The 27,972-nt window shown below is 44.5% G+C and overlaps 1 protein-coding gene across 1 annotated transcript in view; it reads left to right on the top strand.

Moving 5' to 3' along the window:
• The window catches only part of RELN (reelin), a 368,099-nt gene that overhangs the window by 57,522 nt on the left and 282,605 nt on the right, over positions 1 to 27,972 (top strand). Inside the window, exon 4 of the mRNA XM_038740909.1 lies at positions 25,018 to 25,153. Within this exon, the coding sequence (XP_038596837.1) occupies positions 25,018 to 25,153 (136 nt within the window). The remainder of the gene's footprint in view (positions 1 to 25,017; positions 25,154 to 27,972) is intronic.

A 27,972-nucleotide genomic window follows, 5' to 3' on the forward strand; every position in this document is an offset into this window, starting at 1 on the left:
TAACCCTAGTTTTACAGATGTGGAAACTGAGGGACAGAGAAGTGAAGTGATTCTCCCAAGGTCATAGAGCGGCCAAGTGACAAAGCCGGGATTAGAACCCAGGTCGTCTAACTCCCAAGCCTGTGCTCATTCTATTAGGCCACCCTGTTTCTCTAGTTTGCGCAAAACAGCAAACAAAGGCAATATATGTTTTTGCCATTGATGTTTGGGGAGCTGTAGAAATACATTTAAAAGGGTTTTCCATACTAGAACAGTAAAAATCTGCATAAAACCTCATGGACATGTGATCTCTGCCACTCTGAATCAATCAATCAATCAATCGTATTTATTGAGCGCTTACTCTGTGCAGAGCACTGTACTAAGCGCTTGGGAAGGACAAGTTGGCAACATATAGAGACAGTCCCTACCCAACAGTGGGCTCACAGTCTAGAAGGGGGAGACAGAGAACAAAACCAAACATATTAACAAAATAAAATGAATAGAATAGATATGTACAAGTAAAATAAATGAAAAGAGTAATAAATCTGTACAAACATATATACATATATACAGGTGCTGTGGGGAAGGGAAGGAGGTAAGATGAGGGGGATGGAAATCAATCAATCAATCAATCATATTTATTGAGCGCTTACTGTGTGCAGAGCACTGTACTAAGCGCAGTGTGGCTTAATGGTCTGAAAATGGGACTGGGAGTTGGGAGACCTGGATTCTAATCCTGGCTCTGCCTCTTCCCTGCTGTGTAGCCTTGGAAAAGTCACTTAACCTCTCTATGCCTGTTTCCTCATTTGTAAAATGGAGATTAAATACCTTTTCTCACTCAATTTTAGACTGGGAATCCCTTCTCACTCAGTTTTAGACTGGGAATCCCATGTGGGACAGGGACTGTGTCCAATCCGATTAGCTTGTATCTATCCCAGTGCTTGGCACAATGTAAGTGCCCAGTTAGTACCATTATCATCCTTCTTATTTAGCATATTTATTTGTTGGGGAGAGCTTGAGAGAGCATCAGGCAGCATTTGATGGGTTTGCATTTAATGCAACTGTGTAAATGTTTGGAGGGAAAAGACAGGAAGTGATGGATATCTGTGTCCTGAAAGGACTTTGGACCAAAACTTAGCCAGTTTGCATCACTGAAAACAAGATGATGAATGACTATTCTGCAGCTGAATGGTTTGGCTCTGTAGGGGTTGGGACAGAGTCGATGAGGGAATCAATCAATGGCATTTATTGATGGCTTACAGTGTACAGAGCACTGTACTAAGCGCTTTGGAAAATACCATACAGTAGTGTTGGTGGACGCATTCCCTGCCTACAAGGAGTTTACAGGCTAGAGGGAAGAGAAGCAGCATGTTGCCAATTTGTACTTTCCAAGCGCGTAGTACAGTGCTCTGCACACAGTTAAGTGCTCAATAAATACGATTGAATGAATGACTGATTGAATAATAGAGCCCGGTTCTGGGAGTCAGAAGGACCTGGGCTCAAATCCTGACTCCACCACTTGTCCGCTGGGTGACCTTGGGCAAGTTGCTTCACTTCTCTGGGCTTCAGTTACCTCATCTGTAAAATGAGGATTGAGATTGTGAGCCTCACGTGGGACAGGGATGGTGTCCCACCCGATTCGCTTGTATCCACCTCACCGCTTAGTAGAGTGCCTGACACATAGTAAACACTTAACAAATACCATAATTACTATTAATTATTATTATTATGCTGAGGAGAAAGGGGGAGGAGTTCCCTAATGTCCTCTGTAGTTCAGGCTGTGTCAGTGACGAGGTCTCTGATGGCTGGACTGTAGTAGTAGAACTCCCCATGTCAGTGCCTGGGTGGAAGTTAGTGGAGATTCTCATAAAGAGGTGAGGACCCTGGAACTGGTAATGATAATATAGTAATAATTATGATGATTATTAAACACATAATGGGTGCCAAGCACTGTAGTAAGCGCTGATGCAATTACAATGCAATCCCAGTAGACAGTCTCCGTCCCATATGGGGCTCACAGCCTAAGTAGGAGGAAGACTAGGTATTGCATCCTCATTTTATGGTTGAAGAAATTGAGGCACAGAGAAGGTAGGTGACTTGCCCAAGGTCACAGAGTAAGTAATTGACAGAGCCCATGTCATGCCTGGCACTCGGACCAGCCAACCTGAGAGCTTAATCCTCAGTGCAGGGTTGCAGTGGTGGCTGCTTTCCTCCTCATCTTCTTTTGGCTCGCTATTCCCGCTCAACTATCCTTAATAATAATCAATCAATCAATCAATCGTATTTATTGAGCGCTTACTGTGTGCAGAGCACTGTACTAAGCGCTTGGGAAGTCCAAGTTGGCAACATATAGAGACAGTCCCTACCCAACAGTGGGCTCACAGTCTAAAAGGGGGAGACAGAGAACAAAACCAAACGTACTAACAAAATAAAATAAATAGAATAGATATGTACGAGTAAAATAAATAAATAAATAGAGTAATAAATATGTACAAACGTATATACCTATATACAGGTGCTGTGGGGAAGGGAAGGAGGTAAGATGGGGGGATAATAATAATGATAATTGTGGTATCTGTTAAGCGCTTACCGTGTGCCAAGCACTGTACTAAACACTGAGGTAGATACACGCTGATTAGGTCCCACATGGGGCCCACAGTTTAAGTAGCAGGGAGAACAGGTACTTAATCCCCATTCTGCGGATGAGGGAACTGAGGCAGCTCCCATTGGCTGAGCTGGGAGCTGGATATCCATCTCAGGGAACTGGTCTAAGAGAAGCCCATCTCACATGGTTCCCGGTGTCAGCGTATTAGACTGTCCTTTTAGACTGTGAGCCCCCCTTTTAGACTGTGAGCCCCCCTTTTAGACTGTGAGCCCACTGTTGGGTAGGGACTGTCTCTATATGTTGCCAATTTGTACTTCCCAAGCGCTTAGTACAGTGCTCTGCACACAGTAAGCGCTCAATAAATACGATTGATGATGATGATGATGATGATGTCCTGACCATCTCCTGGAGATCCTGGACATCTCGTAGTTTCTTTGCCTCCTTTTTTTCTTTTAAAACTAAAGCTCAAAATTCCCATTTTCTTCTTCATGTAGATTTAAAGTTTACTGTGAATGAGCATTCCTTATTCATATTAACATATAAATCACCTTCCCTCCACGCATCCCCTCCTCTGTTCCTGAGATTTAGATTATTTGTGGAAGACTGTTGATTTGGTACCACATGCCGGTGATATTTTTTCCTTTTTACATTTCTGCCTGTCTCTCAGCAGCAGGTAGAGCATTGATTCTGTTGAGATGCACTACGAAAGGATCACTTTGTCCCCTCTCTGTGAGCCCACTGTTGGGTAGGGACTGTCTCTATATGTTGCCAACTTGTACTTCCCAAGAGCTTAGTACAGTGCTCTGCACACAGTAAGCGCTCAATAAATACGATTGATGATGATGAGAGCCCTCTCTGGGATGAACTATTATTTATACTATCATCTATCTCTGCCTCTAGACTGTAAGCTCGTTGTAGGCGGGGAACCTGTCTACCCACTCTGTTGTAGTGAACCCTCCCAAGTGCTTAGGACAGTGCTCTGCTCACAGTAAGCACCCAATAAATACCATTGACTGCTTGATCAGCTACAGTAACTGATCTGAAAACGCTAACAGGCGAACTTAATTAGAGCATCACCCATTAAAAGGTCACCCTGCAGAGTCTTGTTCCCTGAGAATCGCCCCCCAAAATGAGTTAGGGGTCAATCCTTGGCACCTCAGTAGCTAGTGCATCCTTGTGTTTCTCAGAGGACGCCACAACCAGACTCCATGTTTCACCCATTTAGGAGCCTGCCAGACCCAATCAGCCAATCAATAGTGTTTATTTGTGCTTAATTATATTGCAGAGCACTGGACTAAGCACACGGGAGAGTGTAATACAGTGGAGTTGTCCACAAGGAACTAACAATTTAAGTGGGCAGGGAGAAACCTGCATTGTGTACTCGGCTTAAGCAGCTCCACTTTGGGCTGCGTGTGCTCAGATTGGGCAAAGAGGTGGCAGGAAACAGGGAAGCAGAATGGCTCGGTGGAAAGAGCACAGACTGGGAGTCGTAGGACATGGGTTCTAATCCTGACCCTGCTGCCGCTTGACTGCTGTGTGACCTTTAGCAAATAACTCAAAGTCTCCGTGCCTCCATTACTTCATCCGTAAAATGGGGATTAAGGCTGTGGGCCCTTTGTAGGATGGAGACTATGTCCAACCTGATTATCCCGTATCTATCCCAGTGCTTAGTACAGTGCCTGCCATATCAATTTATCAATGGTATTTATTTAGTGCTTACTATGTGCACTAAGTCTTGGGGGAATACAGTACAACGAAGTTGGCAGATGTGTTTCTTGCCCAGTGAGGGGGAAACAGGCATTAATACATTAATTTATAATATGTAATTTAAAGATCTAATAAGTGCTTAAGAAATATCATTTTAATAAACAAAAAGAGGTGCAGATACAAGCAGGGTCTTTGGGCTGAAAGTAAGAGACCACAGCAAAGGAAGCTGATAGATTGAGGTAACAATGGCTTATTTGTACTTCCCAAGCGCTTAGTACAGTGCTCTGCACACAGTGAGCGCTCAATAAACGTGATTGAATGAATGAATGAATGAATGAATGAATGAAAACCAGATGGAATAAAGAGCATAAGTCACTTCATTGATGACTAGGGAGAGGTGCGTTTTTGAAGCAAACAGCTCCGTGAATAGTTCCTGGGAGAAACAGCTGGGATGTCTTTGTCATCGCAACGGTTAGTACGAAAATACGTTCCCCATCCTAAAGCTGTTCGCTAGATAAGATTACAATATTTTACAGCGGGTTCAATTTGAATTGCATTTTCCCGGCCTAAATATCGGAATGATTTTCATGTTTCCCTGAAAGAGATCATTCATCATAGCAGCAAATCAAGATAGTCATGAATTTTTACATGAAAGATAATCCTTCCATTGAAAAAGGTTAATTGAGGTGAGCGGCTGTTGGTATTGAATTGGGGAATCAGCTTTGAAATATTTTCACATATGGATTAAAAAGATCCCTAAACTTCCTATGATGCTGAATATCTGTGAGATACGCACAATATTCTTTAAAGAATTGAGCTGAAAAAGGAAAATCTTATCAAGCAGAAATTGGCCTGTCCTTCATCGCCTGATAGGAGAGCAGAACCTGCAGGTATCACAAACAGGACAGAGTCCTAATTTGATTTTTTTTTTCTCCCTCTGTCCTTTGATGCACACATTCTTTCCTTTGATGCACTCGCTCTGCCTTGGATATTTTTTTTTTAATGTGGTAAAGGCAAGTGTAAGTCTTGAAATTCAGTTCATTTAGCTGAAAGACTTCCAAAGACATGATATTCCAAAGCAATATCCATTAACTATTAAAAGCACCTCATGACCCTGTGGGATCCATTTGTGCAGACTAACTGTATGCCAGACTGTCCAAATATCAGACACAATGTTTCCATTTCACTTGGCCACCATCTCTTGGCAGGGAATCGTAGAAATCTACTCTTACAATGAGAACATTTTTGTTCCATGAAAGGCTTCTGCCATATAAGTCTACCCAATTCCCTAATGGGGTCAAATCTCCTTTCTAGGAATTCTTAAACATTGTGATCCGTATATTTAGTGCAAGGAAATGGGGAAGTTATAGCACTGTAGCATGGGGTAGCCCATTCATTTGTAATGCAATGATCTGCACATAGTGCTCAGTAAATACCACTGATTGATTGATTGATGTGCCAGGCACTGTACTGAGTACTGGGATACATATGGAGAAGCAGCGTGGCTCAGTGAAAAGAGCCCAGGCTTTGGAGCCAGAGGCCATGGGTTCAAATCCCGGCCCCGCCAACTGTCAGCTGTGTGACTTTAGGCAAGTCACTTAACTTCTCTGTGCCTCAGTTCCCTCATTTGTAAAATGGGGATTAAGACTGTGAGCACCCCGTGGGACAACCTGATTACCTTGTAACCTCCCCAGTGCTTAGAACAGTGTTTTGCACATAGTAAGCGCTTAACAAATATTATTATTATTATTATTATTATTATTATTATTATTATTAATGGGATAATCAGGTTGATCACAAATAGGGCTCACAGTCTTAATCCCCATTTTACAGATGAAATAACGGGGGCACAGAGAATTTGAGTGACTTGCTCAAGGTCACACAGCAATCAATCCCTCAAGTGCAGAGATTTATCTTGGACTTCTATACGTTACTAAATTCTGCACACCGTAAGTGCCTCACAAACGGTAGGCTTTTTCTTGGCTTTCCCACCTCCATCTTTCCACTCATGCCTTTTCTCCCTGTCTGGATCTCATTCTTTCTCTCTTGTATGGTATTTGTTAAGCCCTTATCATGTGGCAAGCACTGTACTAAATTGGCCTGCTACAAGAACAGAACCTGCAGATGTCACAAACAGGACAGAGTTCTAATTTGATTTTCTTTCCCCCTCCATCCTTTGATGCACACACTCTTCCTTGGATTTTTTTTAATGTGGTAAAGACATGTTCAAGCCTTGAAATTCAGTGCATTTAGCTAAAAGACTTCCAAAGACGTGATATTCCATGTTACTCCATGATATTACCATAAGCCAAGCGCTTTACTAAGCACTGGGGTAGATATCAGCTGGTCAGGTTGGACACAGCCCATGTCCCACATGGGGCTCACGGTGAAGTGACATGTCCAAGGTCACACAGTAGACAAGTGGAAGAGCTGAGATTAGAACCCAGACCCTTCTGATTCTCAGGTCTATGCTGTATCCCCTAGGTCATGCTGTTTTTCCTTTCAAATGCAGCCCTCCCCATTTTCAAAGCATTTCTGAAATCATATCTCCTTCAGGAGGTCTTATTATTGATTTGCTCCTTGATTGTTGCTTTAAAACAAGTGTCCAAAGAGTATCGGACCTAGTGTTGCAACCTTTTTGGACTTACAGTATTACGACAGTAATGGTTATGGTATTTAAGTGCTTACTACATGTCAAGCGCAGTTCTAAGCTCTGGAGTAGATACAAGTTAATCAGGTTGGACGCAGTCCCTGACCCCTGACTCAGTGTAAGTAGGAGAGAGAACAGGTATTAAATCCCCATTTTACTGCTGAGGAAACTGAGTTACAGAGAAGTTTTGACTTGCCCAAGGTCCCACAGAGGCAGGATTAGAACACAAGTCCTCTGACTCTCAGGCCTGCGTTCTTTCCACAAAGCCATGCTGCTTCTTAAATGGAGGCATTCCACAGTTCATTTCGAATATTCACTTCCAAACTCGGTCACCACCTCTGCTGTACTCACACCATCCAGTGCCATGTATGTGCATCTCTATCTTACATTTCCTACATAATAATAATAATTAATGTAATTAATTATGTAATTAATGTAATTATTATTATTATTATGGTATTTGTTAAGCGCTTACCATATGCCAAGCACTGTTCTAAACACTGGGGTAGATCAGGTGAGGCTCACAGTTTAATCCCCATTTTACAGATGAAGTACTGAGGCATAGAGAAGTTCAGTAGCTTGCCCAAGGTCACACAGCAGACAAGTGGTAGAGCCAGGATTAGAACCCATGTCCTTGGACTCGCAAGCTCGGGCTCTTTCCATTGAGCCATGCTGCTTCTCTACATCCACATATCTATGTATCTACATACATATGTATCTATGTATGTTTGGTTCTGTTCTCTGTCTCCCCCTTTTAGACTGTGAGCCCACTGTTGGGTAGGGACTGTCTCTATGTGTTGCCAATTTGTACTTCCCAAGCGCTTAGTACAGTGCTCTGCACATAGTAAGCGCTCAATAAATACGATTGATTGATTGATTGATATCCCCATTTCCATCCTCCTGTCTGGAAATGATTTAGGTGTCTGCCTTCTCCCTGAGACTGTAAGCTCCTTGCAGGAAGAGACCAGGTCTACTTACTCTTTTTTCCAAGAGCTCAGTAGAGTTCTTAGGACAGGGGTGGCCATTACAGTGCACTCTTTGGGTGCTCAAATAATCCTATTCATTTCTAAGCTTTAAAACCTAAGAGAAGCAGTGTAGTCTAGTAGATAGAGCATGGGCTTTGAAGTCAGAGGACCTGGACTGTAATCCTGACTCTTCCACTTGTCTGCTGTGTCACTTCACTTGACTGTGCCTCAGGTTATCTCCTCTGTAAAATGGGAATTAAGAATGTAAGTCCAGCGCTTAGAACAGTGCTTTGCACATAGTAAGCGCTTAATAAATGCCATTATTATTTTTATTGTGGGACATGAACTGTGTCCAACCCCATTATCTTCTATCTACTCCAACACTTAGTCCAGTGCCTGGAACATAGTAAGTGCTTAAGAAATACCATAAGAAAAATTCTGAGGTTCTCATTACATCAACTTTTCCATGTTGTGATTGCTGAAAAGTGTACATTTCCCATCCTAACTAGAAACCAAAGTTTGATCCTAGCAAGCTGTGGGGATTAGTTCAAAACTGGTTTGTAATTCCGTGACTTTCACGTGTCTCTTTGGAGTAGTTGGAAAAAATCCCTCAGCACATTTCAGTCTTGGGCGTTTCTCTGGATATCTTTTTACACTTCTGGGACCTCTTCCTTTCTCCTGAACTCTTCTCAAGGAGGAAAATCCAGTCACTGGGTGCTTTTGACATTAGTCCTGAAGATTGAGCCAGTGTTTTGGAGGGGCCTGGGACATTCGGATTCCTAGCAACTGGCTCTGATGGCCAATCAGTGGGCTAGATTCTAAGGGCTGTGAGTTCTAATCCTGCCAGGGCCTCACCATAAAGTTTGGGCCTGATTTCTTCAAATTTCAAGTAAAGATGAAGGGGTTGATGATGATGGCCAGAACCCCAGACTCCTGGCACGTGCAACTCTGTTGAATTGTCCTCACCCAAGCACTTAGGAAAGTCCTTTGGACCCAGTAAGCACTAAATAAATATCACTGATTGTTTGATTGGAAGAGGCCAAGTAAACAAGGGTAAACCTACAATTCTGTAAATAGCCTCATCAGCTGCTAACGTTTATTTCTAAAAAAAAAAAAAAATTACGTACTGACATTCAGAATGTGTGAGCTGTTGTGCTTAGAGGTGAAGTGTCACACTTGGGCTTGTGGAGGTGTATGTGAAAATCATTGGCTTAAAAAAGCACCATCTGTTTAGAACGTAGAATTTCCAGATCCGAGAGCAAATGCATCCCCGGGTCGGGTGAATTTTAAAGATGCAGAAAAACCAACTCAGAGAATCTGTGTTTTACGGGCTCGGTCAGTCAAGGTTCCATCAATAATACTATTCAGTCAGTGCTTAGCCTGTGTAAATCCCACAGTGCCCACAGAGATAGTCTTATACCCTATTGCCTCTATTCCTAATTCATTTTAATGTCTGTCTCCCAGCTATAGACAACAAGCTCCCAGTGGACAGAGATCACCTCTCCCTGTTTTAATAAACTAAGTCCAAGTAGGAGGGAGAACAGGTATTGAATCCTGATTTTTCAGTTGCGGAAACTGAGGTATAGTGAAGTGACTTGCCCAGGGTCACACAACAGGCCAGTGGCAGGGTCAGGATTAGAACCCAGGCCCAGATCCTAGAGAAGCAGCATGGCAGAGTGGAAAGAGCACAGATGCGGGAGTCGGAGAAGCTGGCTAGTCCCAGCTTTGCTAGTTGCCTGCTGTGTGCCCTATGCCTCAGTTTCCTCAGTTGTAAATTGGGGATTAAACACCTTTTCTCTCCTACTTTTACTGTGAGCCCTATTTAGGACAGAGGCTGTCTAACCTAATTAACTTGTATCTACCAGCACTTAGAACAGTGTTTGTCCTATAGTAAGTAAGTAGCAAATACCATAAAAGCAAAACAAATAAGGTCCTCTATCTCCCGGGCCTGTAGTCTTTCCATCAGGCCACACTGCTTCTCTCACTGGTATTCTCATTGGCACTGGTATTCTCACTGTATTCTCTGTACTGAGCACTGGTGGGAATTTATAGATGTTGATTCATGCATGGACCCCGGGTGGGGAGAGGAAACACCCATTAGGTGAAATTCCAAGCTGAGTTCAGTGGTTCAAGTGCTACTTCCATGAAAAGCAACAATTTAGAGTCTATGGGACAGAGCTTGGGAGTTAGAAGGACCTGGGTTCTAATCCCATTCTGCCAGTTTTCTGCTGTGTGACTTTGGGCAAGTCACTTAACTTCTCTGAGCCTCAGTTCCCTGAACTGTAAAAGGGTATGAGCCCCATGTGGGACTGTGAACTATATCCAAACTGATTAACTTTCATCTACCCTAGTGCTTAATACAGTACCTGCCGCATAGTAAGTGCTTAACAAATACCATAAAAAATACTTCTTGTCACCTTAAGCTTCATTCTCATCCAGCCTGGCCGAAGATACAACAATCTTCCCCAATTAAAATGACCTGTCTACCAATCTTATTACATTGTACTCTCCCAAGAGTTTACTACAGTGCTCTGCACATAGTAGCACTCAATAAATATAATGGCCTGATAAAGGTTTTCCATTTTCTCATGCCAACAAAGAGGCTCAGATCTCAGATACTGGATCAGCGATCCAGTGAAATCTTTCACACTTAGATCCTGTTCTTTCCTACCAGGGAGATGAGGACATGGGACAATATAGATTGCAAAAGATACTGGTTGCAAAAAAGGCATTGGTTCACCCATTGCAGTAAATCAGTTAAAAAACAAAGAAGCAAAAAGTCCTAGGTAATGATTCGGCCTTCAGCCTCCTGTTAAAGTGCTTTCTGCTTCCTTGCCCTTAATTCTCAGCTAGATAAAGGAGAAAGTTCTCGGTTACTAGAACATGATTAAGTGTCTATTCCGTTTAACATAAAGCTGGCTATTAATTTTTTTTTGTGTTCTGAAGTAATTACAGCTTAGAAATGATGGCAGCAAATAGGGTGGAGGTTTCTCTTTCTGAGGTAAGTCCAGCTCTGCCGCTTTTCCGCAGAAGCCGTGATCCTGCAATTGAGGAGTGTTCCCTTCTGTGAACAGCTCCGGGACAGATTGTGCAGGCTGCTCTCTCACCTTCAGGGCAGAAATTATTCATTCAGTAGTATTTATTGAGCACTTACTATATGCGGAGCACTGTACTAGGCACTTGGGGGAATATAATACAACACTAAACAGACACATCGCTGCCACGATGAGCTTACAGTCAAGAGTGGGAGATATCAGACCCGGCAGAAGGCAGCCCGTCAACCTGAGGTGTAGGAGAGATGGGACCCTTGAAGTTTCATCAATCGTATTTATTGAGCGCTTACTATGTGCAGAGCACTGTTTGATAACGCACAACCAGACATGAGCCAGCAGGGCTGTTTGTCACTGTGTCACTCAATCGATGATCAATCAATAATATGCAATTGGTGCTTACAAGCGTACTCAGTGCTGCATTCGGGGCCACCCCCTCCATCAGAAATAAATCACCGTTTTGGGCAGGAATGCTTCCTGATTGCTCCTGGGGTGAGTTTCCTGCTCCATTGCAGTTGGGCGGGGAATCTGGCCACATTGGTCACTAAATAACAACCTTAAATGTGGCATTTAAATGCTTACTATGTGCCAGGCATTAAGCAGTGGGGTCGATGCAAAATAATCATGTTGGATGTATCCCTGTCCCCTAGTCTAAGTTAGGAGAGAGAACAGGTATTGGATCTCCCTTTTACGGATGAGGAAACTGAGGACAAAAAAGATAAGTGACTTGGCCAAGGTCACACAGCAGGCAAGTGGCAGAGCTGGGGTGCGAACATGTCCTCTGACTCCTCTGTGAGCACTTGGGAGAGACCACCAGAAACGAGACACACCTTCCCTGCCCAGAAGGCGCTCGTGATCTAGGGGAAAAGGGGAGAGTGACAAAAAATACCTTATAGAAGTGTGAGTGTGGGGGTATAACAAGAAGAAATTTGAGAAAGTGGGAAGAGGGAGAATAAGTAAGTGGATATATGAAGGCCATGACAGGCTAGAGCTGGGAGCAGGGGCAGAGGGTCTCCTTGCTTCCCAACAGCCCATATCCCAGCTGAGGGAGCCTGTAACCCTCAGCCCAGTTCTGAGGTCAGAGGTCAGGTGGGGAGTGGGAGGAGGAGCGTCCAGTAGACAGACCCTAGCTCATGGCTCCTGATTTACCCATTGAAGGCTGAGCCAGAAAGCATCTTCCTGCCCTGCTATGTGAACCGAAGCAGCGTGGGCTGGTGGATAGAGTCTGGGCCTGGGTGTGAGAAGGGCTTGGGTTCTAATCCCAGCTCCAACACTGCTGTGTAACCTTGGGTAAATCACTTCACTTCTCTGCCACTCAGTTCTCTCATCGGTTAGATGGGGATTAAAATTGTGTCCAACCTGATTAGCTTGTATCTATCCCAGTGAAGCACGTAGTAAACACTTAATAAATATCATATAAAAAAAAATGTGCGGACTGGAGTGGAGAGAGAGAGGAGGCAGGGAAGTCAGTGAGGAAGCTGATCAGTAATCGGCAGGCTAGGATAAGTACTTAAATCAATGTCGTAGCGGTTTGGTTGGAGAGAACAGGGCAAATTTTGGCAGTGTCGTGAAGGTAGAACTGACGGGATTTAGTGACAGATTGTCTGTGTGGGTTGAATGAGAGAGATGAGCCGAGAATAACACTGAGGTTTCGGGCTTGTGAGACAGGATGGGCGTGCTGTGTGCAGTGATAGGAAAGTCACTGGGAGGACAGGGTTTGGGTGGGAAGATGAGGAGTTCTGTTTTGGGCATGTTAAATTTGAGGGGTTGGCGGGACAACTTCCTAGATATGTCAATCAATCAATCAATCATATTTATTGAGCACTTACTGTATGCAGAGCACTGTACTAAGCGCTTGGGAAGTACAAGTTGGCAACATATAGAGACAGTCCCTACCCAACAGTGGGCTCACATGTCCTGAAGGCAGGAGGAAATACGAGCCTGCAGAGAAGAAAGGAGATGAGGGCTGGAGGTGGAGATTTTGGAATCACCTGCTGAGAGTTGGTAGTTGAAGCCACAGAAGCAAATAAGAGGAAGAATTAGAACTCCCAGGCCCAGACTTTTTCCACTAGACCTCACTGCTTCCCCGAGGAAAAAGCGCTAACCCTTCTCGAGTAAGTTTGCCTCTGTACAAACGGCTATTGGAGTCTTTGAATTTATAGGCTGCTCTTCCTCGGGGGCACAGAGACATTCACGATCAGAGTGCAGCTTTCGAAGCACCACTCAAACCTCATGACGGTTTTTCATTAAAGCTTCATCTTTGAAGCCGGCAGACATGGCCCGCCACAGTACGCAACAGAGCGAGGGAGTGATGGATGCCCGGCGTTTTCATTTAATGGGCTCTGAAGAGTTTCGATGTATTCAATATTTTAAAAACCCTGAAAACAGGAATGTCTTCCTGTCTTATTGTGTTACTTATGTGTCCGGGAGGCTTTCCCCTCTGGATAAAGAAAGCATTTTGAAGAATGCCCGTTCCAGATTCAACCAGACAGCTCTCCAGAGGGCCTGATTATCCTGCATTGTACCCCAGTGCTAAGCACAATGCTTGGCACAGAGGAAGCACATAACAAATACCATTATTCTTATTAATGCTGTGCCTCAATAGCTGTCTATGGGCTCTAGCAGCTACTCCTGGTTTCTCAGTCTGAATTTCACTCTTGGTGTACAGGGAATCCCTTAGAATCAATCAATCAGGACACTTATTCAATCAATCATTCAGGGGTCTTCATTGAGCACTTACAGTCTTCAGGGCACTGTACTAAGCACTTGGAAGAGTCCATCCAGTACAACAGAGTTGGTAGGAACACATGTACCAATCAATCAGTGGTATTTATTGAGCACTTACTAAGTGCAGAACACTGTACTAAGTGCTTGGGAGCATACAATTTATTCATTCAATCATTTTTTTTGAGCACTCACTGTACTAAGTACTTGGGAGAATACACTATAATATTGTATATAATATATATATAATATAGAGAGAAGCAGTGTGGCTCAGTGGAAAGAGCATGGGCTTTGGAGTCAGAGGTCATGGGTTCAAATCACAGATCCACCAATTATCAGCAGTGTGACTTTGGGCAAGTCACTTAACTTCTCTGTGCCTCAGTTACCTCATCTGTAAAATGGGGAGTAAGACTGTGAGCCCCCCGTGGGACAACCTGATCACCTTGTAACCTCCCCAGTGCTTAGAACAGTGCTATGCACATAGTAAGCGCTTAATAAATGCTATAAAAAAAATAACAGACACATTCCAGCCCACAACTAGCTCACCGCCTGGAGAGGGAGGCAGACATTAATATAAATACATGAAATTATGGATCTGTATATAAGACCTGTGGGGCTAAGGGAGGGGTTTGTTGGAACTAGGATTGCAACCAATCCTAGTTGCAAGGGAGACACAGAAGGGAGTGGGAGAAGAGGAAATGAGGGCTCAGTTGGGGAAGACCTCTTGGAGGAGATGTGATTTTAATAAGGCTTTGAAGGTGGGGAGAGTGAATGGCTGTTGGATATGAAGAGGAGGGAGTTCCAGACAAGAGGCGAGGGTTCAGCGTTGAGGTACCTCGATCAATCGTATTTATTGAGCGCTTCCTGTGTGCAGAGCACTGTGCTAAGTGCTTGGGAAGTACAAGTTGGCAACATATAGAGACGGTCCCTACCCAACAGTGGGCTCACAGTCTAGAAGGTTAAGGTACAGTGAGTTGGTTGGCATTGGAGGAATGAAGCGTGCAGGCTGGGTTGTAGTACGAAATCAGGGAGGTAAGTAGGAGGGGGCAAGGGGATTGAACACTTGAAAGATTATGGCAAGGAGTGATGTGGAGGTGGATGGGCAACTACTGGAGGTTCTTGAGGAGTGGGGAAACCTTGACTGAATAATGTGTAGAAAATTGATCCAGGCAGCAGAGTTTAGTCTGTACTAGAGTGGAGAGAGGCAGAAGGTAGGGAGGTCAACAAGGAGGCTGATTCTCCATCCACCGGGAGCTTGTAGTCTAGCAGGGAAGCCAGGTGTTAATATAAATAAATAATTTGCAGGTGTGTACATAAATGCCGTGGGGCTAAGGGTGGGGTGAATACCAAGTGCTTAAAGAATACAGATCGGAGTTCATAGGTGACACAGAAGGAGAAGGGAATGAGGACATGAGGGCTTAGTAGGGGAAGGCCTCTTGGAGGAGATGTGATGCCAACGTCTTAGAAGGTAGGGAGAGTGATGGTCAGAAATAATCGTACTCGGAGAGAGGTTCATTTCCCTTGTCCCTTCATAATAATAATAATAATGGCATTTATTAAGCTCTTACTATGTGCAAAGCACTGTTCTAAGCACTGGGGAGGTTACAAGGTGATCAGATCGTCCCAAGGGGGGCTCATAGTCTTCATCCCCATTTTACAGATGAGGTAACTGAGGCACAGAGAAGTTAAGTGACTTGCCATAAGTCACACAGCTGACAGTTGGCGGAGCGGGAATTTGAACCCGTGACCTCTGGCTCCAAAGCCCGGGCTCCTGCCACTGAGCTACGCTGCTTCTCATGGTGGCCTAAGACAGGAGGATGCAGACCTCTGTGGATTGTGTCCAACCCGATTGGCTTGGATCTACCATAGTGCTGAGGGCAGTGCTTGGCACATAGTGCTTAACAAGCAGAAGAATTATCATTATTACCTCTCAACCACACTCATTGCGATATTTGACGTGTTCTCTCTCTATCTCCCCCCTTTTAGGCTGTGAGCCCACTGTCTCTATATGTTGCCAACTTGTACTTCCCAAGCGCTTAGTACAGTGCTCTGCACACAGTAAGCTCTCAATAAACGATTGATGATGATGATGATGATGAAGTCATGAGCTGGCTGTGCTTTTTACTTTTATGCCGTCATCTGAAAGTCTCTAGCCCCTCTCTAGTTTTCGAGAGAGTGTTCCGGGTGATCGGGTTCTGATCCTTCAGACTGACATCTCCGCCTGTCAGCTAGGAGCAGGCCACTGGATCTGGAGTGACACTCTAGTATCTCCTTATGGGCAGGGGACATGTCTGCCATATCTGTCAATCAATCGATCAATCAAGCGCTCAATAAATACGATTGATTGATTGATTGTACTCTTCCAAGCACTCAGTACAGTGCTCTGCACTTAGTAGGTGTTCAACAAATACCGCTGATGGATTGATTGATTGCTTACAGCATTGGGAGATGCAAACTTAATCCCTATGTCGTCATGGGGTCAATCAATCAATCAATCAATCAATTGTATTTATTGGCAGGGGACATGTCTGCCATATCTGTCAATCAATCAATCAGTCAAGCACTCAATAAATACGATTGATTGATTGTACTCTTCCAAGCACTCAGTACAGTGCTCTGCACTTAGTAGGTGTTCAACAAATACCGCTGATTGATTGATTGATTGCTTACAGCATTGGGAGATGCAAACTTAATCCCTACTTCTTCATGGGGTCAATCAATCAATCAATCAATCGTATTTATTGAGCACTTACTGTGTGCAGAGCACTGTACTAAGCGCTTGGGAAGTACAAGTTGGCAACATATAGAGACAGTCCCTACCCAACGGTGGGCTCACAGTCTAAAAGGGGAAGACGGAGAACAAAACCAAACATACTAACAAGATAAAATAAATAGAATAGATATGTACAAGTAAAATAAATAAATAGAGTAATAAATATGTCCAAACATATATACATATATACAGGTGCTGTGGGGAAGGGGTCATGTAGTTATTTGTTATTGAACGATCATTTTTTGACTTAAACCGGCATTTCGATTAAAATCTTCATGGGAAGCAGCTTGGCCTAGAGGAAAGAGCATTGGCCTGGGAATCAGAGGACCTTGGTTTTAAGAGAAACAGCGTGGCTCAGTGGAAAGAGCACGGGCTTGGGAGTCGGAGGTCATGGGTTCAAATCCCTGCTCCACCAATTGTCAGCTGTGTGACTTTGGGCAAGTCACTTCACTTCTCTGTGCCTCAGTTACCTCATTTGTAAAAGGGGGATTAAGACTGTGAGCCCCCCGTGGGACAACCTGATCACCTTGTATCCTCCCAGTGCTTAGAACAGTGCTTGGCACATAGTAAGCACTTAACAAATGCCATCATTATTAAGATATTAATTAATCCTGGCTCTGTCAATTGCCTGCTGGGTGACCTCGGGCAAGACACTTAACTTCTCTGTGCTTTGAGTTTCCTCATTTGTAAAATCAGGATTCAATACCTGTTCTCCTGTGTACTTAGATGGTGAATGCCATAAGGAACAGGGACTGTGTCCAATCTGATAAACGTTTATCTACCCCAGTGCTTAGAACAATGCTCGACACTTAATCAATGCTGATTGACAGGGGTGCCAAATCTGAGCTTCCACCAGGGAATGTTTTTGTTTTGTTTCTTCCCAATGCCAGAACTGCTTCTGCTTGATCATGGGCAAATATACCCTTTGTCTTACTTTCCTCATCAGTAAAATGGGACAGTAGGACCCTTTTCTGCCCTGCAGAGATGCTATCTGAACAAATGAACTTATCGTGAACGCACTTGAAATCTTCAATCAATAGATGGGGTTTTTTGAGTGATTACTGTGTGCAGAGCACTGTACTAAGCTCTTGGGAGAGTCTAGTTTAATAGAGTTGGTAGAGGCAGTCCTACCCACAACAAGCTTTCAGTCTAGAGGGAAGTGTTTCTAGTTAAAAAACATTATGTTTGAGTGAAGGGTGATATGAAATTTCAGTGAAGCCAGTTCAACAGTTCGGTATCGCATCTAGAGTCAGTCTCAAAATGAGTCTGCTAATGTCCATTGTGTTCAAAGGAACACAACTAAAAGGTTGCCTTAGTATCTGCTGGTGTGACACTGTGACCCCTGGCAGCCAATAATGGTGGTATTTGCTAAGCACTTGCCATGTACTAAGCACTGGTGTAGATAAAATATAATAATAATTGTGGTATTTGTTCATTCAATCGTATTTAATGAGCACTTACTCTGTACAGAGCAGCGTGGCTCAGTGGAAAGAGCACGGGCTTTGGAGTCAGAGTTCATGGGTTCGAATCCCGGCTCCGCCAATTGCCAGCTGTGTGACTTGAGGCAAGTCACTTAACCTTTATTTTACTTGTACATATCTATTCTATTTATTTTATTTTGTTAGTATGTTTGGTTTTGTTCTCTGTCTCCCCCTTTTAGACTGTGAGCCCACTGTTGGATAGGAACTGTCTCTATACGTTGCCAACTTGTACTTCCCAAGCGCTTAGTACAGTGCTCGGCACACAGTAAGTGCTCAATAAATATGATTGATGATGATGATGATCTGTAAAATGGGGATTAAGATTGTGAGCCCCCCATGGGACAACCTGATCACCTTGTAACCTCCCCAGCGCTTAGAACAGTGCTTTGCACATAGTAAGTGCTTAATAAATGCCATTATTATTATTATTATTATTATTATTATTATTATTATTATTACTAAGTGCTTGGGAAAGTACAATACAGCTGTAGAGACAATTCCAGCCCACAACGAGCTCACAGTCTAGAGAAGGGGGAGACAGATATCAATAGAAATGAACAGACAGCAATCTAAAATAATAAAATGACAGATATATACATAAGTGCTTTGGGTGGGGAGAGGAGGGAAGAGCAAAGGGAACAAGTCAGTGTGATGCAGAAGGGAGTGGGAGACGAGCACTTATTTGTTAAGCACTTACTATGTGCCAGGCACTGTACTAAGCGCTGGGGTGGATTCATTCATTCATTCATTCGTATTTATTGAGCGTTTACTGTGTGCAGAGCACTGTACTAAGCGCTTGGGAAGTACAATTTGGCAACATATAGAGATGGTCCCTACCCAGCAACGGGCTCACAGTCTAGAAGGGAGAGACAAACAACAAAACATGTAGACAGGTGTCAATCACAGCTCTACCACGTGTCTGCTGCGTGTAAAATGGGGATGAAGACTGCGAGCCCCGTGTGGGACAGGCTGGATTGGGTCCATTCTGATTAATTTGTCTGTACTCCAGTGCTTAGTAGAGTGCCTGGAACATAATAAGCGCTTAACAAACATCATTAAAAACAAGAAATAAACTCACTTAAACTGATGCACTGAGCCTGGCAGGGGTTCCGGCTCCAAGGTCCCCTTAAGACATCAACTGTAAATCATGTCCATCCTCCCTGATGATTGGCCTTGGGCATTGGTGTCCCACAGCTAAACCAGAATGCAAGTAGAATCTCGTTTAAAGCCCCTGAGGGATGGCTGCAAATTAGAAGGGGAACTCTCCCCGCAGCGGGGGAGATACTTGGACTCCTGATACTTGGATTGGATCAGGGTGCTGAATTCCCTCCCCAGCCTACTGAGAATTCACTGTGTCCTGGCTTGCTAGGGTAGGAAGAACCCCAGGAATAGCAGCTTAATTACCCATCTGAAAAGGCAGACCATTCAAAATGGAAGATTTAATTACCAATCTGAAATAGCAGACCGTTGAAAATGGAAGATTAGGTTAAGGTGCTTTTTCCCAAGTGGATTTTTTTTCGCTCTGCAGTTGAAATGGTTTTCTAAGATAACTTCTGTGCAGAAACCTGGTTCAGGATCAGTGAAATAGTTTTAAAACAACCAATTGCATTTATTGAGCGCTTTCTGTGTGCAGAGCACTGGGGTAGATACAAAGTAATCAGGTTGGACACAGTCCCTGCTGCGCATGGGACTCACAGTCTTCACCCCCATTTTACAGATGAGGGAACTGAGGCACAGAAAAAAAAGTGAAAGGACTTGTCCAAGGTCACACAGTGGACAAGTGGAAGAGCTGGGATTAGAACCCAGGTCCTTCTAACTCCCAGGCCTGGGCCGGTGCAGGCTACACTCCTTGCCCTATCTGGGGAAGGACTCTAAAGACGTCAGTAGTGCAAGGATCAGGAACTCCTGAAACTACTGTCACCAAGGTCTCCAGTCACCTCCGTTTGAAGTCCTGTCCTAATCCTCCTTGACCTTTCGGTTGTCTTTTCACTGTTGACCATTTCCACCTCCTTGTAGTAGTCGTGGTATACCCTGAGCACTCACTGAGGGCAAAGCCCAGTACTGAGTATGTAGGAAGTACACAGAATCACAATACCAGTAGCCTGCCCATATATATCTTACCCTCCGCTGGTTTATCCTAGAGTTTGTCCTAGAAAGCCTTTCCAAAACGGAATTCTCCTAGTTCTCATTCTGTTTCTCTTACAACTCATTCTGGGTCTCCTTTTCTGGATCTTCCTCCTCCTACTTCCCCTCCCTGGCCCCCTTCCAATGGTCAGATCAGTCTCTCTGCTCATCTCCCTGCACTCTTTCCTCTTCAGTTTATCTCGCACTCAAAAGCCTCCAAAGACGTCCAGTTTCTCCTAGCCTTAAGCAGAAATTCCTGACCGCAGGCTTCAGCTGCTTCTTTCTTAACCTTCTGCTCTCTTCTCCCACCTCACCCCAGCTCACACATTTTACAGATGAGGCAACTGAGGCACAGAGAAGTTAAGTGACTTGCCCAAAGTCACACAGCTGACAAGTGGTGGAGCCGGGATTCGAACCCATGGCCTCCAACTCCAAAGCCCGGGCTCTTTCCACTGAGCCACGCTGCTTCTCCAGTCATTCCATAGACCACTCTGATCACTCATGTGCATTTATTTCTTTTTGCTTAATCTTACATCTACCAGCTTTATCTGTATTATAATTTTTTTGCCCCTAATTTCATCAATATGCCACTTTCTGCTTGTCTCCTCCATTAGAGTGCATGCTCTTTGCGGGCAGGGACTGGGTATCCTACTTCACCGTGCCCTCCCAGAAGCCTGGTACAGTGCTTTACCCATTTGTAGGTGCATAATAAATATTATGAGGACTCAGAATATTACTGTACTCTTTCATCAATGAAGAACAGGTGTGATCTCAATCAATTTATTTATTTATTGAGCGCTTACTGTTTGCAGAGCACTGTACTCAGTATACCCAACATGGCCCCTAATGGAACTTGTTACAGCAAGAAGAAACAAGGGCATAGGGTTTATCCCTGGATAGACAGAGAAACCGCATGGCCTAGTAGGAAGAGCCTGGGAGTCAGAAGGCCTGAGTTCTAATCCTGACACTGTCACTTGTCTTCTGTGTGACCTTGGGCTAGTCACTTAACTTCTCTTCCTCAATGACCTCCTCTGTAAAGTGGGGATTGAGACTTTGAGCTCTATGTGGGACACTGTGTCCAACCTGATTAACTTGTGTTTATCCCAGTGCTTAGTACAGTGCCTGGTGCATAATAAATGCTTAACAAATACCTAAAAATTATAATATTATTAATTATTTATTTATATTAATGTCTGCTCCCCCTCTAGACTGTAAGCTCACTGTGGGCTGGGAATGCGTCTTCCAACTCTCTTGTATTGTACTCATCCAAGTACTTAGTACTGTGCGCTGCACAGTAAGCACTCAATAACATTGGTTGATTGACCATTAAAAAAAAAAAAGACTGAGTATTTGTGGCTGGGGGGGATTTTAGGGAATATCATAAACTTTCACTGCAGTGAGGATCTCCTGATTTCCTTAGTGAGTCAATGCTGACAAACAGCCGAGGTGACAACTTGACTAACACTTGACTAACGCCCTCACTCTAAGTAGGAGGCAAACAATTAATTAAACAATTAAATTACAATTTAATCGCCATTGTACAGATTAAACAACAACTGAAGCATGGAGAAGGTAAATGACTTGCCCAGGGTCACATAGCAGACAAGTGGCAGAGCTGGAGTTAGAACCCAGGCCAGTGCTCTTTCCACTAGGCCACGCTGCTTCTCATCAGGGGTTTGGGCAAATCAACAGATGGCAGGCAACATCCTCAACATCCTCCCTCTCCAACTCCCTCAGAAGATCAGTTGAAAGGGGAATTACATCGTAAGATAAACCAGCTCATTCACTTTGCACTTTACACACTCAGAAGTTACATCAACTTCAGATTGAAGTTTTTTTTAAGACTCTAATAGTCTCATCAGGAAACGATCTTATTACTGCAGTTTTCTTATGTCGTGTCTTTGGAAGAGTGTATGCACAGTGGGACCTATCCATCAAAGAATCATTTTGGAAAGATTACGATATAATGATGGTAATATTCACAGCACTTGTCAAGTGCTTACTATGTACAAAGCGTTGGGGTAGATACAATCTAATCCGATTGATTGGTTCTTGTCCACGGTGGGGCTGACCATCTAACGAAGAGGGAGAGCAGGTATTTAATCCCTATTTGACAGATCCCCAGTTTCCTAGTGCAGAGGGACGGAAAAGCTTAGGACCCTTTGGTTTGGAAACACTAAGGGCGACAGGGGATATAAAGGGAATGTACAAAAGCATGTAGGGGGTGGGCAGGGTGACTCCTGGAATTGTTGGTTCCCGCATCCTTCAGTGCCTTATCTCCTCCAAGAGGTCTTCCCTGACTAAGCCCCCCTTTCCTATTCTCCCACTCCCTTTATTCATCCCCCCGCTCCCAGACCCACAGCACTTATGTCCATATCTGTCATTGTATATATTTCTTTTTATGACTGTCTCCCCCTCTAGACTGTAAGTCCGTTGTCGGCAGGGAAGACCAAGTGCTTAATACAGTGCTGTGCACACAGTAAGCACTCAATAAATACAAATACAAGGACAAGGGGGCACCTATTGGTTCAAACTGAACAGAAAGAAACATGCCTCGATCCCACAGGTGGCCTGTACATGGAATATTTGTCCACAGACAGGACATAGTAGTGTGTGTTCTCTCTCTCTCTCTCTCTCTCTCTCTCTCTCTCTCTCTCTCTCTCTCTCTCTCTCTCTCTTTCTCCCTCTCTGTCTCTCTCGCTTTCTATTTCACGGTATTCGTTAAGCACTTGCTATGCGTCAAGCACCGTTCTAAGCGCTGGGGAAAATACAAGTTAATCGGGTTGAGACACGGTCCCTGTGCCACATGGGTTTCAGTTTAGGAGGGAGAACCTATATTTAATCCCCATTTTACAGATGAGTCAACTGAGGCACAGAGCAGGTAGCAGACAAGTGGCAGAGCTGGAATTAGAACCTAGGTCCTCTGGCTCCGAGGCCCATGCTCTTTCCAGTAGGCCATGCTGCTTCTCAAGAGGGGTTTGGGTAAATATAAGCTCGTTGTGAGCAGGCAATGTATTTGTTTATTGTTGTATTGTACTCTCCCAAACGCTTAGTACAGTGCTGCGCACACAGTCAGTACTCAATAAAGGCAATTGGATGAATGAATGAAAAGATGACAGTTCCACAACGGGCCACCACACAGAAAATTAGGTAAATGATGGAGGCATTCTGGGAGAGATGTGTCCGTGGTGTTGCTATGGGTCAGAAATGACTCAACGGCATAAGACAAGACCAACAAAATTAGGAAGATCGATATCAGGGAAGGCAATCATCTCATGGTTCCTTCAAATGTCTTGGTGCTCCTGATGGAGACAGTGTCCCAGGCTATATAGGCCACATTGCGTCTCATGTTCATTTAATTCTCGGCACTGCTTTAGAAAATCATCCCCATTTTGAAGGTGCCATTTTGAAAGAACAAAATGCATCCCCGTAGAGGGGAAATGGAAATCTCCAAGAGGATTCTAAATTGCATTTTTCAGATTCCATAGCACTCAAGTAGCTTTAGATAATGTAGCAATTTTATAAACTTCTCGTGCTCCCTGACCAAGCTTGGTGATGATGTTTGAAGCGATGAACGGAAATAAATGGAAACCCTGACTCCATCTCATTCCATCCCTTTCCAGAGGGCAGGAACAGTGAAAACCTGGCGGGTTTTTTGCACATTAGTGATTTTTCCATTTACGAGGGCGTGATTTTTTAGGGTCTTTCAAGAGGTAATAAAATAGGGCTTTTCAATGAGCAGTGATGATTGAATCAGCTTCTACAATTAAGAGCAGTCAGATAGCCTGTGGTCTTTTAATCTACATTTCAGAAATAGAATTGTCAAACTTAACTGAGACTCCCACATTTAGTGGGTGGGGGGCAGAGGAAGAGCCTGAGAAGAAATGGCCAGGGAAATAGGAGGAGAATTGGGAGAGGACAGTGTCAGTGAAGGTTAGCTAAGTTTCAAGGAGAAGGAGGTGGTCTGTGATATTAAAGGCACGTTTGAGGTCTAGGAGGTTTAGGATGGAGTAGAGGCCGTTGGATTTGGCAAGAAGGAGATCATCAGTGACCTTAGAGGAGGTAGTTACCAATCAATCAATCAATCAATCGTATTTATTGAGCGCTTACTGTGTGCAGAGCACTGTACTAAGCGCTTGGGAAGTACCAGTTGGACTTGTACCATGCAGTGAAGGGGATGGAAGCTGGATTGGAGGGTGTCAAGGAGAGGCTGAAACACCGAGAAGTGAAGTGACTTGCTCAAAATCACGCAGCAAGCACATGATGGAGCTGGGATTAGAAACACAGTGAGGAGGTTAGTGGCAGAGGAGCGGAGGGTGTGGACTGGGCTGTAGAAGGAGAGAAGGGAGGTGAGGTAGGAGGGGATGAGGTGATGGAGAGCTTTGAAGCTGAGAATGAGGAGGTTTTTGCTTGATTTGAAGGTTAATAGGCAACCACTGGAGATTTTTGAGGAGGGGAGTGACATGCCCAGAGGAAGTAAAATGAGTCTACAATAATTCTCAGTAGGAATGTGTAGTTAGCGTGACAGTGATTAATGTTTGCAAGGGGACTATGGATAGACTGATAATAATAATTAATAATTGTGGTATTTGTTAAGCGCTTACTATGTGCTAGGCACTGTACTAAGCGATGGGGTTGATACAAACAAATTGGGTTGGACACAGTCCCGGTCCCACGTGGGGCTCACAGTCTTAATTCCCGTTTTACAGATAAGGTAATTGAGACACGGCAAAGTGACTTGCCGAAGGTCACCCAGCAGACGAGCCGCAATTAGAACCCATGACCTTCTCGCTCCCAGGCCCATATTCTAGCCACTACATCACACTGCTTCCCCCACAGACCCCACGCTGGGGGCGGTTTGCATCAGGGTGGGAGGAGACGAGGGGGCTCATGCCGTCCCCAGGGAAGCCGTCTGAGGACGGAGCTGGTAGAGAACACGTGTCTGCCCTTCCTCCGCAGGCATCATGTCGGACCACCAGTTTGGGAACCAGTTCATGTGCAGCGTCGTGGCCTCTCACGTGAGTCACCTGCCCACCACCAACCTCAGCTTCGTTTGGATCGCTCCGCCGGCGGGTACAGGCTGTGTGAACTTCATGTGAGTACCAACCCGGAACCGAGGGCCGAGGGAGAGGTGTGTCTGTGCATATGTGGGAGGGAGGGAATAACCGAGGGGATGGTTCTTGAGCCAACGAGCCGTCCTGCGGATTTTTCTGATTTTGATTTAGTGCCGATGGCCCTTTTGAAGCCGTTACTTTGGGAGGGGCATTGGAGCTGGGTAGGAGTACAAAGAGAGCGATTCAACGCAGGAAGAACTGGGCCTGAGGAGAAGTCCAAGGAGAGAGATTCAGGGGGCAGAGCCTTCACTTTAGGAAGAGCATTGGAGCTGGGGAGAAGTACGAAGAAGAGAGACTCAGGGGTGAAGCTTTTGCTTGGGGAGGAACTTTGAAGCTGGGGAGAATTCAGGCACAGTTCTTGGCCTTCAGGAGGCTCATTGTTTAAAAGGTGTGTGGGGGGGGCGGGATAAGAAACATAGGTTAAGGCTCACTGTTTAAAAGATGTGTGTGTGGGGGGGCAGGATAAGAAACCTAGGTAAGGAAACAGCCCAGCATAACTTCACTCCTAATATCTCACGGGAAGATTTTGCTATTATAATTGGTGCTTCTTCACTTTCCCACCAACCTAGTGAAATCTCTACTTGTTATGGGGGTGGGTGATCATCATCATCATCATCAATCGTATTTATTGAGCGCTTACTGTGTGCAGAGCACTGTACTAAGCGCTTGGGAAGGACAAGTTGGCAACATATAGAGACAGTCCCTACCCAACAGTGGGCTCACAGTCTAAAAGGGGGAGACAGAGAACAAAACCAAACATACTAACAAAATAAAATAAATAGAATAGATATGTACAAGTAAAATAAATAAATAAATAGAGCAACTAATATGCACAAACATACACACACATACACAGGCGCTGTGGGGAAGGGAAGGAGGCAAGATGGGGGGGATGGAGAGGGGGACGAGGGGGAGAGGAAGGAAGGGGCTCAGCCCGGGAAGGCCTCCTGGAGGAGGTGAGCTTCCAGTAGGGCCCCGAAGGGAGGAAGAGAGCCAGCTTGGCGGATGGGCAGAGGGAGGGCATTCCAGGCCCGGGGGACGACGTGGGCCGGGGGTCGATGGCGGGACAGGCGAGAACGAGGCACGGTGAGGAGATCAGCGGCGGAGGAGCGGAGGTTGCGGGCTGGGCTGCAGAAGGAGAGAAGGGAGGTGAGGCAGGAGGGGGCGAGGTGATGGACAGCCTTGAAGCCCAGGGTGAGGAGCCTCTGCCTGATGCGCAGACTGATTGGCAGCCACTGGAGATTCTTGAGGAGGGGAGTAACATGCCCAGAGCGTTGGGTTGTGCCTGAAGCGTTTATAAATGACTATAGCTGCCAGTTTGGCAACGCAGAAACGAAGACTGAGTTTCCATTAAGGGAGCAGAGTCTTATTTCTCCAGGTTGCGTGTGATGTATACTATTATGATATTTGTTAAGTGCCTGTTATGTGGCAAACAGTGTTCTATGCGCTGGGGTAGGTACAAATTAATCAGGTCGGACAAAGCCCCATCCCACATGCGGCTCACCATCTAGGAGGTAGAGTTGGTAGTTTAATTGCCATTTTGCATTTGGGGAAACTGAGGCACAGAGAAGTTAAATGACTTGCCCAAGGTCATGCAGCAAAGCAATCGGCAGAGTTGGGATTAGAACCCAGGACCTCTGGCACCCAGGCCTGTGCTCTTTTCACTAGGCCAAGCTGCTTCTCAGCATATATGTTCTTTATAAGAGGAAATAGTGGTATGAATGAGGTAAGGACAATAGTAAGTAGGTTCAGAAAATGGCATATACTTGTTCATAGAGAAAAAACAATATACAGAATTTCCAGGATATTTTCAAGGTCTACTCAAGAAAAATACTTTATTTGGGGAATGTACATTTGAACCAGAAACAGTTATTTCCCAATTGCCGCTTTAGAACTTCTAATGACCAGGGTAATAATAATAATAATGATGGCATTTATTAAGTGCTTACTATGTGCAAAGCACTGTTCTAAGCGCTGGGGAGGTTACAAAGGGCTCACAGTCTTAATCCCCATTTTACAGATGAGGTAACTGAGGCCCAGTGAAGTGATTTGCCCAAAGTCACACAGCTGACAAGTGGCGGAGCCAGGATTTGAACCCATGACCTCTGACTCCAAAGCCCGGGCTCTTTTCACTGAGCCACGCTGGGGTAGTCATAACTTGGGGATATATCAAGTACTCAATCATGTTTATTGAGCGTTTACTGTGTCTACTTGGTCTCTGATTCCCCCTCTGGACTGTAAGCTTGTTGTGGGCAGGGTATATGCCTGTTTATTGTTTATTGTAATCCCCTAAGTGCTTAGTACCATGCTTTTCATTCAGTAAATTCTCAATAAATAAGATTGATTGATTTCCTCATCTGTAGAATGGGGATTAAGACTGTGAGCCCCACAGGGCACACGGACTGTGCCCAACCTGATTAGCCTGTATCGATCCCAGTGCTTAGTACAATGCTTGGCACTTAGTAAGTGCTTAACAAATCCCATGAAAAAATGAATAGCCCATAAATTGGATTAAATACATTTTCAACCAATAGTATTTATTGTGCAGAGCACAATTCTAAGTGCTTGGGAAAGTACAATACAGTTGGTAGACACTATCATTGCGTATAATGTAGTCACAGCTTGAATTGAAACCGAAAACCAGTCAGTCAGTGGTATTTATTGAGTGCTTATTGTGTGCGAATTTGAGTATATTTTCAGGTGGGAGAAATAAGGCAAGGGCAGGGGCGGGAAGGAGAGGATGTTGATCGCACGCACGGGTTTATCCCTGCATAGTGAAGGGATAGTTTCAGGGGGTTTC

Source organism: Tachyglossus aculeatus, assembly GCF_015852505.1.
Source record: "Tachyglossus aculeatus isolate mTacAcu1 chromosome 12 unlocalized genomic scaffold, mTacAcu1.pri SUPER_6_unloc_1, whole genome shotgun sequence".
Classification (NCBI taxonomy): Eukaryota; Metazoa; Chordata; class Mammalia; order Monotremata; family Tachyglossidae; genus Tachyglossus; species Tachyglossus aculeatus.